The sequence below is a fragment of the Palaemon carinicauda genome, chromosome 3, assembly GCF_036898095.1.
Source record: "Palaemon carinicauda isolate YSFRI2023 chromosome 3, ASM3689809v2, whole genome shotgun sequence".
Taxonomy (NCBI): Eukaryota; Metazoa; Arthropoda; class Malacostraca; order Decapoda; family Palaemonidae; genus Palaemon; species Palaemon carinicauda.
The window spans coordinates 180,388,002-180,403,506 of record NC_090727.1 but is presented as its reverse complement, the minus strand read 5'-3'; the positions used below and the strand labels follow the sequence as shown (position 1 = coordinate 180,403,506).

The 15,505-nt window shown below is 39.7% G+C and overlaps 1 protein-coding gene across 1 annotated transcript in view; it reads left to right on the top strand.

Moving 5' to 3' along the window:
- The window catches only part of Adck5 (aarF domain containing kinase 5), a 231,500-nt gene that overhangs the window by 138,903 nt on the left and 77,092 nt on the right, over nucleotides 1-15,505 (top strand). Inside the window, exon 9 of the mRNA XM_068368059.1 lies at nucleotides 14,769-15,012. Within this exon, the coding sequence (XP_068224160.1) occupies nucleotides 14,769-15,012 (244 nt within the window). The remainder of the gene's footprint in view (nucleotides 1-14,768; nucleotides 15,013-15,505) is intronic.

The following is a 15,505-nucleotide window of genomic DNA, read 5'->3' as shown; positions in this document are numbered from 1 at the left end:
TTTTCGAAAGTAAGGCATTGTCATGATTATGTTTCTCTGACATTTTTGTTAGACTGCAGTTTCAAACAATTTGTAACAGTTTGTGTTTTTTCCTTTGTTATATATAGAGGTAGTGTGTATATCAGTATTATGTCTGTATTACAGAGACTTGAAGTAATAAAAGGGTAATGATCATGTTTACATAATATTTGGTATTGGAAGGTCTGTTAGATATGTTAGAATGTCAGTTTATCCATGATTTTATATTTATATATGCAGGTGGTCTTTATTTTCTTTTGGTATTGATCAATTTAATATGTGTAATAAACTATTATCATTTTAAACATTTCAGCATAGGGCTACTTCTAGGAAATTGGACAAAATTCTAGCTGCTCAGCATAATGACTAGTTAACAAATTTTCTTTATGATTCCTTTATTTTTGATATATTTATTTTCATGAAATATGCTGACAATTTTAAATGATCTTGTCTGGAAATGTCTGCCATAAACATTGAGTGAGAATCTGACAATTTATAGAATCTTCTTTAACTTGGAATTTTATCAGATACCAAATTGCATTCTGCAGTTTTGAAGTAGAGTACAGTATCCAATATCCTACTGTATTAGAACTGCTTTCTTTATGCTATATCATTATAAACCTTTTCCATGCTACTAGAAAAATTTAAGGAATTTATTAAAGGAAGTGTGGTTATTGGAATTTACCATTCATAGATAATTTTTTAGATATGGGAAGTTAGCAATGATTCTGTATACAGTATTCTGATTCTCACAGATATTGTGTACTGTCCAAATAACTAGACAACAAAACATTGCATTTAGCAAATGGTTGATTGATTTAGTATTTGGTGTGTACTGTATAGGTGCATGCCTATTCATTTACAAAATAGTCTTTTGAATATAAAGTACTGGTGGCATCTGTTTTGTGTGAGAGGATGTCTAGATTATTAGATGTGGCAAGTTATTTCCAAATGCCATATTTACTGAAGTAACCGACACAATTGCTAACAAACAGGTTTTATTATACTGTAGTGCATGGAATTTAGCATATTTGAGTTGAAGGAAAAAAATGTTGTGAGGAAATGATGGGTAATTCACTAATTCGGGATGATAAATATGAACTGTAATGCTGATATGAATTAAACTTGAATATTGTAAAGTTGGATGAGTTAAGAGTCTGTCGAGTCAATGAGGAATTGGAAGGATTTGGACTTTCAGAAACTGTCGAGCCAATCATTGGAGCATTAACCAAAATTTTGAAAACAAAAGAAAAAAGGGTTATTTTAACGTAAACACACAATGCTGATCTATCTAACAGTTAGTGATGGGTAACCGTAAGTGAAGACCAGGTATCAGTACAATTGACTCTAGTCTGTAATTTTGATAGGTGATTGCCAATAAATTTCAAATGCTCTTGCATGCATCCTCGTTAACCAACTGTGTGGATAAGGATATGGGGCTATGGAATTCCATCCCAATTATAAAGGCTTTTAGACTTGAAATAGATTTTATAAGTATAATGTAGGAAGTTGTGGGCAACTGTAAGGGGGCCTGGGAAGCCAGAAGAGTACTGTATAGTATTGATAGTGATGCAAAGACTGAAAGGTGATGCAGTAGTAAAGTAAAGAGAGGTAATATTTCTGAAATAGGCTGAATAAAGAAATATAATCTTGGCTTTACGTAAGGACCTCAACTCCAGAGGTAATGATTATTAGGTGACAACAGAAGGAAATATAAATTTGAGATTATGTTGCTGTCTCTTGAGAATTACCATCAAGCCCTTTATTATTCACAAGGAAGCTTTAAGAGAGTACAGAATTAAAAGTCCCTAGAAGTTGTCATGTAATTATGACTCATAATCACAGGAAAATCAAAGAATTTTTCTGGGAAATTTTTGATAATTCAAGAATAGAATTTCAAAGAGAATTGAAGATTAGCATAAGTAGACCAAGAATATGATTGGCTGAAAAAGTAAAAAGGAAGAAATAGTTTGTTTGAAAACCTTCATTTGAATGCAAAGGATATGGTGTTGTTTAGAGTGCAAAATAGTACTGTTTATCAACTAACAAATTATTTGACAGTGCTTGGGATTATGAGGTTCAGATATGTTAAAAGATTTTAGTTTCCCAACCTATATAAGAAATTTGAGTGAAGTGTGAAAGGAGGATCACTGATTTAGAGGTAGAACATTACTGTTACTAGGTATACAGCAGGAAAGATACTGACTGCCAAAAAAAAAAACTTGATATTAATAGACTACGTGTAGATAATTGTATTTTATTAGAAAATAAAATACTATTGTTATTATTATTATTATTATTATTATTATTATTATTATTATTATTATTATTATTATTATTAAAATCTGAGCTACAGTCATAGGTGGAAAAGTAGAATGCTATAATTATGCCTAAGGGCTCCAACAGGGAAAAAAAGCCCTGTGAAGAAAGGAAACAAGGAAATGAATAAACTGCAAGAAAAATAATGAACAATTAAAATTGGACATTTTAAGAACACCAACATTAAATTAGATCTTTCATGTATAACCTATAAAAACTTGAAAAAAAGAAGAGGAAGAGGAACAAGATAGAACAGCGTGCTTGAGTGTTCCCTCAAGTAAGAGAAATCTAATCCAAGACAGTGGAAGACCAGGGCACAGAGGCTATGGCATTACACATGACTAGTGAACAATGGTTTTATTTTGGAGTGTTTTCTCTTAGAGCAGCTTACCAAGAATAAAGTATCCACTAAACAATTACATTGCAGTAGTTAACCCCTTGAGCAGAGAATAATGGTTTAGTAGTCACACTGTTTTCAAGTGTATGAGGACAGAGGAGAATATGTAAAGAACATGCCAGACTATATGTGGTATGTGTAGGCAAACAAGAAGTTGAGCCGTAACCAGTTAGAGGAATACAATTTAATACTGTCTGGCCGGTCAAAGGATCCAATAACTCTAGAGGTAGTATCTCAATGGGTGACTGGTGCCCTGTCCAACCTACTACCTATAAAAGACATGTGTAAGCCATGTGCTTCTTTACATAATGGAGATGTAGCCACCTAATAAAAATGGAGGAAATTATGCAAAGGTCTAACTGCAAAATACTACAATTCATATTAATTCATGGTTGAAGGGCTCTGTAAGTCGGATCTCAACTAACGATGAAGTAGCAGAGGAATGTGCATTTAGAGGCTATAAGATAAAGAAGAATCCCAAAGACTCTTATAGTTTGGCAGATAATGAGAATTACTGTTACTGTTGAATATTTTAACAAGACTTCCATGTCACATTATTAGACCTGAAAGGCTAGCCTTAAGGAATTAATCCCAAGTTAAGGTGAAAATTTCAGCAAGAGGATGAAGTTGTACAGCTACCAGTAATTGAAGAATGAGGTATAGAAGAGAATTCAGCTGGGATACGGTGGGAAGTCCTTTCTTATGAGGGGTTAAAGTGGCAGTCAAGTTTGTAAAACTTATATAGGATGATAAGGTGTAAGCAGAATTGTTCAGACTAGAGAGAAAGACCTTGAGAAAATTGATAGTATGCAGTAAATGAAGATTGAATTTTTTGAGATTTAAAATGTAAATGCCAAAGATAGAAGAATGGAGAGAACCTATAAGACTTGCAACCTCAGAAAGGAAAAGCCGATGTAGAAAATTTTAATGATAAAGTTAAAGGTCATTGTTTGTTAACTATTTATTGGGTATTTTTCTGCTGAGAATGCGAAGAAATTTAGTAATGGTAATCTAGCTTAAGTTAGACATTTGTAGTTTCTTTAGAGTAGTCACTAAATTAAAACAAAAAAGTAAACTGAGTTGAAAGTTATTCTAGAACTGTGTGGTAATTTTTTTTGTATGAAAGGACAGGTATAACAGTATTATTATTACTGGCTAAGCTACAACCCTAGTTGGAAAAGCAGGATGCTATAAGCCCAGAGGCCCCAATAGGGAAAATAGCTCAGTGAGGAAAGGAAACAAGGAAAAATTAAATATTATAAGAACAGCAACAACATCTAAATAAATGATTTAATGTAAGCTATAAAAAATTTAACAAAACAAGAGAAAGAGAAATTAGATCGAAAAGTGTGCCCGCGTGTACCCTCAAGCAGGAGAACTCTAATTCAAGTCAGTGGAAGACCATGGTACAGAGGCTATAGCACTACCCATGACTAAAGAACAATGGTTTGATTTTGGAGTGTCCTTCTAGAAGAGCTGCTTACCATAGCTAAAGAATCTCTTCTACCCTTACCAAGAAAAAAGTAGCCACTGAACAATTACAGTGTGGTAGTTAACCCCTTGGGTGAAGAAGAATTGTTGGGTAATCTCAGTGTTATCAGGGTATGAGGACAGAGGAGAATCTGTAAAGAATGCCAGATTATTTGGTGTAAGCGTAGGCAAAAGGAAAGTGAACCATAACCAGAGAGGAGGATCCAATGTAGCACTGTCTGGCCAGTCAAAGGACCCCATAACTCTCTAGCAGTAGTATCTCAATGGGTGGCTGGTGCCCTGGCCAACCTAATACCTAGTAAAGTGTATATTTTCAATAGTTCTTAAATTCTGAACAAATATTAGCCTGTTAAGGTCAAAAAGCAACCTTGGTCCAATGTTCTAGACAAGAAACTATGAGAGAGTTCTTCAGTTTAGGACTTGCATGTTTATGCCGAACCTATTACTCTTATCATTTAGTCTAATTTTGGTCGCCCTTGAATCATAGACTCCATTTTATGGTAAGATGTAAAGTTTGTCTGCTTAACAACATTGTGCAGTAGATCCAAAGGTCCCAGGAAGTAGAGAAGCCCAAGTTTTGTATTTAGCCTTCTGTTTGCCAGCATCAATTATTTGCCTCATATATTGTATGTTTTGATTTTTTTTTTAAATGTCTGTATGAATAATTATCATTTTACAGTAGTGCCATTTTTTCCACTTATATAATCTAAACAACTATCAGTGAATTACTGGTAATTTTTTCCTAAGAAAATTTCAAAATTCTTTTACCCTCCTGTTTGGTCTTAGCAGCTGACTCATTAAGTTGTTGGACCAAGTCTAGGGCTCTGTTGAATTACAGTACTTATCCTTGACCTTTAAATTAATTTCTGGCTCATTTGCATGATATACAAGACTTTTAATGTCTCATAATCATTAGCATCCAGATATTCCCATACTATACTATTCTTCAGATAGTAATAGAATAGATATGCAATTGAATCTGTTAGTATTGCCTTTTTTGTATGCCAGGTTCAGTATCAAACAGTAATTCAGAATAATTTTTGCTATAGTTACCAAGTTGTGGAATAATTCAATCATATAGCAGATTCAGTGGGACTAAATCTCAAAATTTGTGTAAATGCTCCATTGTTGAGTGGACTAACATGAGTCTCACTTCATAAAGTACTGTATATATTGTACTGTAAATCTTACTTTCCTTATTTATATATGTACCCAATTTGTATTTTAGTTGTTCCGGCACTATATACAAATCATTACGCTCTTTACAGTGGACATATTTCTTGGCAATAGCTGAAATTAGCCATTAAGTTTTTTGTGAGGTAATTACTCTCTGCGAAGGGGGAAACAGGATTAGGACAACCACTTCACTCACACCTGCCCTAGTAACTGAACGTCACTTTTAATTTACGCCTATTAAAGATGTCTTACTCCCGGTAAAATCCTCTTAACTGTAATATAATATTATTAAAGAGGAACTGGCCTGAAAGCTGAAAACTTTCCATTCCTTTTTCTTTTTCAGGTTTGTTTGCCCGTTGGGACAAAAAAAACCATGCGGGTTTGTCCCAGAATTGGAGACTGATCCTCACGGTCTCTGCCCTGCATGTAGAGGTCACTCTTACACACAAGCTTCTCTTTGTAGGGAGTGGTCGTCATTCCAGTGGCTGAGGTTTGGAAGGTGGTGGAAGAATAAGGCAAAGAAGGATTCTTCTTTGTCGGGTTCATCTTCGAAAGGAAAAATACTTCGCCATTGGACTCCGTTGGCTCGACCTCTCTGCACTAACTCTGCTTGATCAGCTTCCCCTGTGAGTCTGTTGAGTATGAGTGGTGCCCATTTGACTTCTGGACATCTCTGTGCTCCGGGAGCCTTTGTTGCTTCCTCTAGCAAAGCCGCTTCGGTCGCCTTTGTTGAGGAGTTTCTCCGCTGATGCTGTGCATCAGCTTTGGTCTTCTTTGGGGTTCACAGGTACTCTGTGCAAAGAAAGGCTACTTGAGGACTTGTGGTTAGGTATGCAGGGGTCACTTAAAGCCTCCCCAGGGGTTGATCCCCATCTACATCCTCGATCCTCCATAGGTCTTGCACCGCAAGAGTCTCTTGTGTATCTGACTGTCTCGACTTCAGCACCTTCTCACCCCAATGTTCATTCTACTTCAGTGGGCGAATGTGAGCATTTGTGACAAATACTCCTTGGAGTTACTTGTCGAGGGATACCTCCCGGGTGAACCCTGGGACTAACTTTGGCTTCATTCCAAGGATAGTTCAGGATGGGGATATTCTGTCTGGGTTTCCTTAGCGAGAGTGGAAGCAGAGTGTACTGTGTGCTGTCTTAAGGTCTACCTCCAGGTGTTGAGCAACTCGCCCTTCCAAGTGAGAGGTGAGAGTTACCCTCCATCAACCACTGTTCATCAGCCTTCCCGCTTGTGGTAAGAGGTACTGACAGTGGTCACAGCTGTTGATTGTTCTTCCTGCCCGCGCGTCAGACAGGCTTTGCCTGAGTGGTCCCCCTCCCCCCGGGATTCCACCGAAAGGTATTGGACTCTAGCTCTTCAAAGTGTAGCTTTTCTGAGCTTGACGACGATGGAGTTAGACGACTGCTTTCAGTTTTTGCTCATCGCTATCGTGTCCATAGGACACAGCCTAGCACTCGTCATTTTGCCAAGCTCTCAGGAGCTTGCGCCCAAGGTTCTACCTTTTGCAAGGCAGAATCTGCATTTAGCAGTTGCTCGTCCTTCCTCTCAATTACGGAAAGGAAGGTTGCACGCTTTTCCCTTTCCAAGGAAAAGGCTAGCTTGAGAGTTTCTCTCCATGACTTGTTAGTTGGAGAGTGTGCTAATCTCAGTCTCGCGTATGAGTTTTGTGTGCTGTTGTGCACGCGACGACCTAACGAGGCGGGCGGACGAGCTCTTCTACCTGATGATAGCACGCGCACTACCTCTTCTGTGTGCGCTGTGTGCACTGCTCAATATGGCGAGTTCTTCCATCCTGACTCACGAATGTAAAAAATGTTGACTACATACACTAAGGTAATCACTACCTCAGGTGGCAAGGCAAGCACAGGTAGACAACACCTTACCTTTAGGCTCTGATGTAGGTGCCTCTGTTAGTGTGCCTTATCACCCTTCACCGCACCATCGGTCTGCTTTCCAAGGCGAACAAGTTTCCTTACAGGGTAAGGGGCTTAGCCAACATCATCTGGTCAACCAGGTAGCCTGCTTCCCTAGGGAAACAGAGCTTAGTGAAGAGCCTGAGGCTCTATCTTCTCATGCTCTACCGTTCCTTGGCACTCCAGCAAAGCCAAGGAAACACCCCACAGTCCCCTATTCGAGACCACTACTGTTCTCGAGGGACGTACCATGGTTCTTGGATCTGATGCAGGCAGTGAAACAGGCGGTCTCTAGAACGACCAACGTTCTTCCATGTTATTTCACCTCCAGATATTCCTACCGTCCCACTGAAGGTTTCGAGGCCCTACTTGCCTAAGCCGTAGCAGTTTTTCTAGGTAGTTCCTCCTCTTACAGTACCCAGACTGCCTTTTCAGAAATTCATTAGGTATCAGAATTATTTGCCTACCAAGGCCTCAGCTATCAGCCAGGATCCTATCTGGGAGAAGTTGGGGGTTATACCCATCTTCCTGGAGGAGAGAAAACGGGGTCATACGGCAGCCATTCCCCCACCAGGGAAATTGGTTCATCCAAAAACGAGCAGAGGATCGAGATTTCCAAGAGAGGTCTCATTCACGGAAAACTATAGGCTGTCGCTTTTAGAGATAGACCGACCAGCTCCTCCACTGCTTCTTGCTCGCTCCGAAAGCACAGGCCCTAAGGAGGCAGAGAGGAAGGAGAGTTCCTTCCTTCTCGCGTACCTTGACATCTGCCCGCGTGAAAGGAAGGACACGAAGACCATCCCCAAGAATTGGCACTCAAGGTCTGAGCGACCAGCTCAAGGGAAAGGTCCGTTGGCATCTATTTCTGTCTCCGTAAGACTGGAGCACAGCGACCTCCCTCTTTGGTCAAATTCCTCTACTAAAACGATTTCAATTGATAACCGAGACGATCCCTTGGTTGCTATGGGTACATCCTCGCAGGAGAAAAAACCCTTTGACAACGGATCAGAACATTTTGATGCAATACTGTCTGTATCCACCAGCCTCAAGATCTTCCCCTTGGAACAGAAAGATGCAGACCATGTATTTCTGCATGTCCTTTCTTGCATCAAGAAAATTAATTCCTTGGGTAAACCAGATTGAGTTTCAGTAAAGGGCAAGGACACTTCCAGGTCTCTTTATTATACTCCTAGGCCCACCAAGACTGGAATAGCTTTGCCTGGTCAAGGCGGCAAAGAAGTGGGATTTCGCCCAGGTGGCGGGAGCATCACAGTCCATCAGGTCTTTGAACTCATCTCGATTACTTTCTCTCCCACACATACAACAGAGGAAGTATTATGAGATAGTGGATGACGATCCTTAAACACTACTCTTAGATTTAGTTATTCTTGCACTAACCCACAATATATCCCAGGACAAGCTGGCAACTCTGCCAGTGAACTTCTCTGCAGCGGACACTGCCAACATGAACTGGTTGCGGTCAGTTGGCTATCTCGGAAGAACTAGGTTTTCTTCACTGCCCAAAAGAGGGAGGCTATGTATGCTCTCCTCCTCTTCGGTGCCAGAACGTCAAGTTCCTGCCACAGAACTAGCCTCCTGGCTAGTACTGTGTTAATGTGTTTGCCTAGCATTCGCATGGCTGTAGATCAATTCCAGCTCAGAACTGTAAATCTAAGCCATTTATTGGAGAGGCCCCTGCTGTGGTTGTGCACCACAGTACAGGGTGTGGCTTGCCCGCCTGACGTTTTGGTGAGCATCTATTCTGATGAAACTGGAACTGAAACTAGACACCTTTAACCAGTGGATCAACTAGATATTGAGAAGACTCGATGCTGTCATCTCAAAATTCCAGAGGCAGATGCCTAGTAGAGAGGCGATGAAGTTATGCAACTCCAGAATGGAAGGCCCCTCCCTCCTTAACGTGGAAGATATTGAGACAGTGGCAGACAGCTGGAGGAAGGCTAGCCAAGACTCCCTCCTCCATAAGGCTATGGCTTCTCTGCCTTACTCTGCGATACCACCACTGCAGAAATCATCCCTGCAAAGTGCCAGGGTTTCAAGAAGGGTTCAGTCACAAAAGCAACCAGCGCAGCAATAATAACCTATCAGCCCTTTTGACCTACGAGCTCCAAGAGGGGCAGATGTAGCTAGAGAGGGAAACATGGACATTCCCTCTAGGAAAGGCATTCTCTGACCAGTCCACAGTGGGGGATCCCTACAGAGCAATTGGTAGAAGTGGCTCCTCTGACCCTCCATCCTACAATATCAAGTTCCTGCATGAGGAGATTCACAAAGGAAGAGGCCCTTCAGGCCAAAGTCCAGACCATTCTTTAGAAGTATGCTCTCCAAGAGGTCCTGGATGGATCCCCAGGCTTCTACAGTCATCTATTTCCTGTAGGAAAGGCGTCTAGAGGTTGGAGGCCAGTCATCGACCACTCAGCCCTCAACGAGTTTTTCCAGCATACTCCTTTCAAGATGGAGACCGCCAAGATGGTCAGATAGAGTGACAGAACAGAAGACTTCATGATGTCGTTGGACTTCAGATATGCATATTTGCAGATCCAAATTCCTATATCATTAAGGAAGTACCTAGGATTCACGCTATGCAGAAAGATATACCAATTCAAGGTGCTGTGCTTCGGCATGTCCACAGCACCACAGGTGTTCACACGGATCTTTACCCTAATGTCCACCTGGGCTCATAAGAACGGCATTTTTGTCTTATATCTAGGAGACTCGAGGGAGAACTTTCTCGCCTTTTGCTGAGATCTGGGGATCGTGATAAATTTTGAGAAATCATTCTTGCAACTTATGCAAGAGATTGTACAGTATATCTATGAATGAAGATCATGGGCAAACAAGGCAAAATCTTTCTGTCCGAAGAACAAATATAGAGGATAAAACAACTGGCTCACCCGTTTCTTTTGCCGTGTGCCTTGGCAGCATTTCTTTGGCAAAGGCTCCTGGGGAACCTGACCTCCTTGGAGAAGCCGGTCCCCTATGATTGCCTATACATTCGCGCTCTACAGTGGCAGCTGAAGACATTTTAGTCTAATCATCTCAATCCTCTGAACACCTTGGTTCCAATAGGGTTAGAGCAAAAGGGAGACCCGAGTTAGTTGGTGTCAGATCCTGATCTGCTCATGGGAGTAGACCTTCTCTCTCCTCCCCCAAATGCACCTCCCAGTCTCTGGGGTTTGGTCAGAAGTAGAGCAACAGTGCCACATGAACCTCCTGGAAATGAGAGCATCATTTCTAGCCTTCAAACAATTTCATCAGCTCTTTTCAGGTTACTTTGTGGTGGTGATGAGAAATAACAACGAGGTATTGTCACACATAAACAAACAAGGAGGTACTTTTTCACAGCACCTTTGCCATCTTGCTTTGGAAATCCTGAGATGGACAGAAGACAACTCAGTGTCCTTAACAGCCCATTTCATCCCGGGCAAGACAATCTGAGCAGGAGGACTGAGATAGTAGGCTCAGAATGGTCTTTAAAAATCAGATAGCCACAAAGTTTTGACTTTGTTGGGTTCGCCGACAGGCGACCTGTTCGCAACATCCCTAAACCGGAAACTTCCAGTGTACTGCTCTCCAGTACCAGAGTCTCAGGCATTCTGGCAAGACACCTTCCAACATTGGGGGAACAAACTAGACGTCTACGCATATTCCCCCTTCTGCCTAGTAAGGAGGCTACTAAGCAAGGTCAGGGCATCGCAAGACATCTCAATTTCCCTAATAGCTCCAATGTGGCAACATGCAGATGAGTTTTTGGATCTTCTGCATCTGCTCAAAGAGCCACCGAGGGAGATCCCTCCACTTCCTGATCTACTCAGACAAACATACATGAAGATTTTCCTCCAAGTGATTCCATCACTTTACACCTGGAGGTTATCCAGCAACTCCTCACATGAGGGGCTTTTCGAGATGAGTTGAGAAAAGAAAGGCAGGATACCTCTGCAAATCGTCTGCTTCCGTATATCAGGCAATGTGGTCTGTCTTTTGTGGTTGGTATCGTGAATAGGGTATCACTCCTCTCAGTGCCACTATTCCAACAATAGCAAAGTTTTTGTAGTACCTCAGGGAGGAAAAACTCTGCTCAGTCTCAGCGGTGAAAGGCTATCGCTCAGCCTAAGTCTCACTTTCAGACTTAGTGGAGTTAACATTTCCTCCTTGATGGAATTCTCTCTCCTGATAAGGAACTTGGAGTCCACCTGCCCTCAGTTGGAAGTCAGACCTCCTCCATAGAATGTAGTGGAAGTACAATCATAGCTCTTCACGAAAAAATCTGCTTACAAAATTTGCATGCTGCGAAACGAGATGAGAAGATTTTTTTTTTTACTATTTACGAAAAATGATTCGTCATAAGAAAAGAAATTTGCCACCCAGGCTGAGAATAAAATAGTCATCTATTATAAAAATTTAAAGAAATATAGTTTTTCACACAATAGAAAATTTATCTCTGTTGTAAGGGTAACTGTAATAGTACAGTACATATGGTACTGTATATTTTGTAGATGTACAGTATTATTTTTATATGTATTGTATTATTTTCCATTTATTATTGCATTATATTATAATAACAACTTAATTTACAGGTATTAACAGTTAGTTTAGGTATATTGAATGGTTCAAATGCATTTTGCTGTACAGTATCATTGTGGTTTTACTGTAGCTTTATTACAAAATTTAATGTGGTGTTTTGTAAGGTTTGGAACGAATTAGGCGATTTACATGTAAACTGTGACTCATAACACTAAATTTTCACGAAACGAAAGCACCTCCACCATGAATTGATTTCGTGCTGTGAGGTATTACTGTACTAGACTACATTCTCTGAGCCATATGAACCTCTCCGTCAAGCATCATATTGTGACTTTACTTTGAAGACTGTTATCCTGTTAGCTCTGGTCTCCGGCAAGATTCAGTGAGCTACATGGTCTGAAATACGATATCACCTTTTCAAAGGGATGGGGGCAAGTGATCTTGTTTCGTCTTTGAGTTTGTAGCTAAGACTCAGAACCTGGCTGTAGCAGATCCTAGATTAGGGCTCTTCTAGATTGAGAGTCTGCTCTGTAACTGATGACCCAGATCAGCTGTTACTCTACCCTGTATGGGCACTGAGGAAATACATTCAAAGAATTTCTAGAGCTTGCCATTAGGTTAGCAGGCTCTTCATGAGTATAGGAAGGGTCAAGAGGAAGATAACAAAGAACTCAATCTCTTCCTGGATTAGGCAAGTGATTGAATGAGCCCTATAACCAGGCTCTAACCCTTCCAACTGTCAACCCCCGAGCTCACGACGTCAAGTGTGTCAGCATATCCCAGGCATTCAAAAAAGACTTTCTCTGTGACGCAGGTACTACAAGCAGGCTTGTAGAGATGGCAAATCATGTTCAGAGTTAACAAGTTGACAGGGTGTCTCTAAACAGGTCGCACGAAGCACAGAGTAACACCCCGGGTCAGTTACCTGCCAGTTAAATTTTGGCCTTCCACCTATCTAAGAGTGAGTCTTCACTGTAGAGAACATAATGGTTGTATATAGTGTCAGAACAAATGACAAATTTTTTTAATAATTTGTATTTTTCCTAATTATACAAAACGAGCTCTTTACACATCCTGGTCCCGTCATCACCTTCCCCCAGGAAGTCCTGCCGGAAAGTGACAATCAGTTACTGTACTAGTGCGCTGGTGTGAGCTTGGTGGTTGGTATACCCCCAATCCTCCCTCTACTAACTAACGGGGGTTAGATATACCTTGCAAAAAGCTTAACAGGTAGTTTCAGCTATCACTGAAATATATTTCCACTGTAAGGTGTGTATATAGTTAGGGAAAATAAATATATATTTCCAAATTCATAATTTTTAGTTTCTTTACTTCAATTTTACTGGGTACTTTATTGGAATCCTTGGGCTTGTAAAATTTTGTTTTTTCCAGCTATAGTTGCAGCTTTGCTTATACAGTACTAATAATTCAGAAATTTAATAGCAACTCATCTGCTTTGGCTAAATCATAATAAATAGTTTAGATAAAAACAAATCCTTTTTTTTTTGCACAAGTTTATTGCTTATAATGGGAGTGCTAATGCAGACAAACTAAAAAAGAGAGAGACTTTACCTATCAGTACCCTAAATTCCATAGAATGTAAGTGTAGTAAGGATCATCTCATCTTTCCTTTCCGGGGATGGAGTACTGTATTTAGGATATATAGAGAGCCAGTATCTCACTATATCATAAGAAGTCAGTTTGTATGAAATATGAAGTGTTATTTTGGAAACTTCTGTGTGTTTTATGTACGCTGGTGTCCTTTAGATTATAACATAATACACAGTACTGTACTTTAAATCTAACTCTAGTACTTTAAATGATTCAGATTTCATGCTCTTCAAGATCAATAAGGTAAGTTCAGGGCATAATATCTCCTCCCATTTTATTTTGAAGTAACCATTTAAATCCAATTCATAAAAACATCGTCTACACATGTGCAGCACCTGGCTACCGATTCTTCGCTATGATGGTATCTCAACGTTATATAGCACCAGTAGGATCTAGCGCACTTGAAAATGAATTTTTTGGACGGCGTGGCCCCAAGAAATTCACAAGGCAGGACTGGAAGAAGTTGTCCAAGGAAGATAGAGAAAAAATGCAGGCGCGTATGGATGATGCACGTGAGAAGATGTCTAGCTCATTTGAGAATCTGCCATCCGAACTGATTTTAGTTTTAAGGTATAAGATAGTTTGTTTATTTTCAGGTTTTGTATATTTTAAAGCATGTATAGTAACTGTTTTCCTTGGAATAATAGCCTTGATGCAAGTCGTGTAGGTAGCTAGAAGTAGAGTTGGTTTACTTCAGTATAATATGGTTTTGTGTAGATTAAGAGATTTCTATATGCTGGGGAGCTGGAAGTTGAAATATATATGCCTGGCTGAGTTGCCCTTTGTGTGTTTTGTAAGTTTTTGTTAATTTTAACCTTCCTGTAATTGTAGGAGTTTATCACTCAAACTTGGAATACTGAATCTTTCTAGGATTTTGGTTATCTTTTGCGGTGGGAAATTATTACTGTTTAGGTTATGTATTCTTGTAAGAACTCCTCTTTATTCCTCTTCACACTATTCTCATTTTTAATTTCATAGAAGTAAAATTGGCAATAAATATGTCTAAGGTTGTGGTTTTTACAGATTTGGCATTGAATAAAGGGAAATTATGCTAATCGATGCCATTATACAATTGTTGTAGTTTTGTATGGGTATACAATCTGCTCTTTGTTGCATATATTACCACAGGATTATTTATACCAAGGGAGAGGCTAATATACAGTATATACAGCCAGCTATCATCTTTTCCAAATCTTTCATTCTTTGAAGCATTTGTATGTAGAAATACAATAACCTTACTAGCCAAACTACCTGGCCAAAGAGTTTTAATCTTTGATTTATTTCAGCTTCGGGTTATAGATTGTTTTCCATTGCTCTCGTCCAGCGATATGTCTCTCCACCTGGAGGCTTTGTCAGTGATGTCTTTGACTTATTTTATGATGAAAAGGGGCCAAAGTACATATCTCATGCTGACTTTCATAAGCTACCAGAAGAGGAGAAGAAAGAAGTCAGGAAACAGGTTATGGAAGTTCATGACCGAGTCTTGGATGTCTTCCAAGATATACCTTCTGATCTCTTTCTGATTCTTAGGTAGGGTTACTAATAGTTGGCTTTTAGAATGCTGTTTAATGAGGAGTGTTTTACTTTCAGAAACATTTGCTGTTTTCAGTGTGGAAATTGCAAAAAGTTGATTTTTAGACATGCACATCTATCACTTTTCAGTCCAGTTTGATAGTCTTTTACAAGTCTTCCATGACCATTCTTTTGTTTTCCTTCAGGAGAATTTAAAACGTATTTTGGAATATCTTGATTACAGGAGGCAGTTTTAACCCTTTTACCCCCAGGCTATTTGGAAAATTCCAACCCTTAACCCCCAGGGGGTTATTTTTTTCCCAGCACATTTTGCAGTATATATTTTTAAATTGCTCTAACAGCCTTAATTTTTGTCATAGAGAGGTCAGGTTGGTCTCATTCTCTTGGAAAATGCCTGAATTTTCTCAAAAAATTATAAAAAATATGAAAAAATTTTATAGGATTTTTTTGCAAGGACGTACCGGTACGTCCATGGGGGTAAAGGGATGGC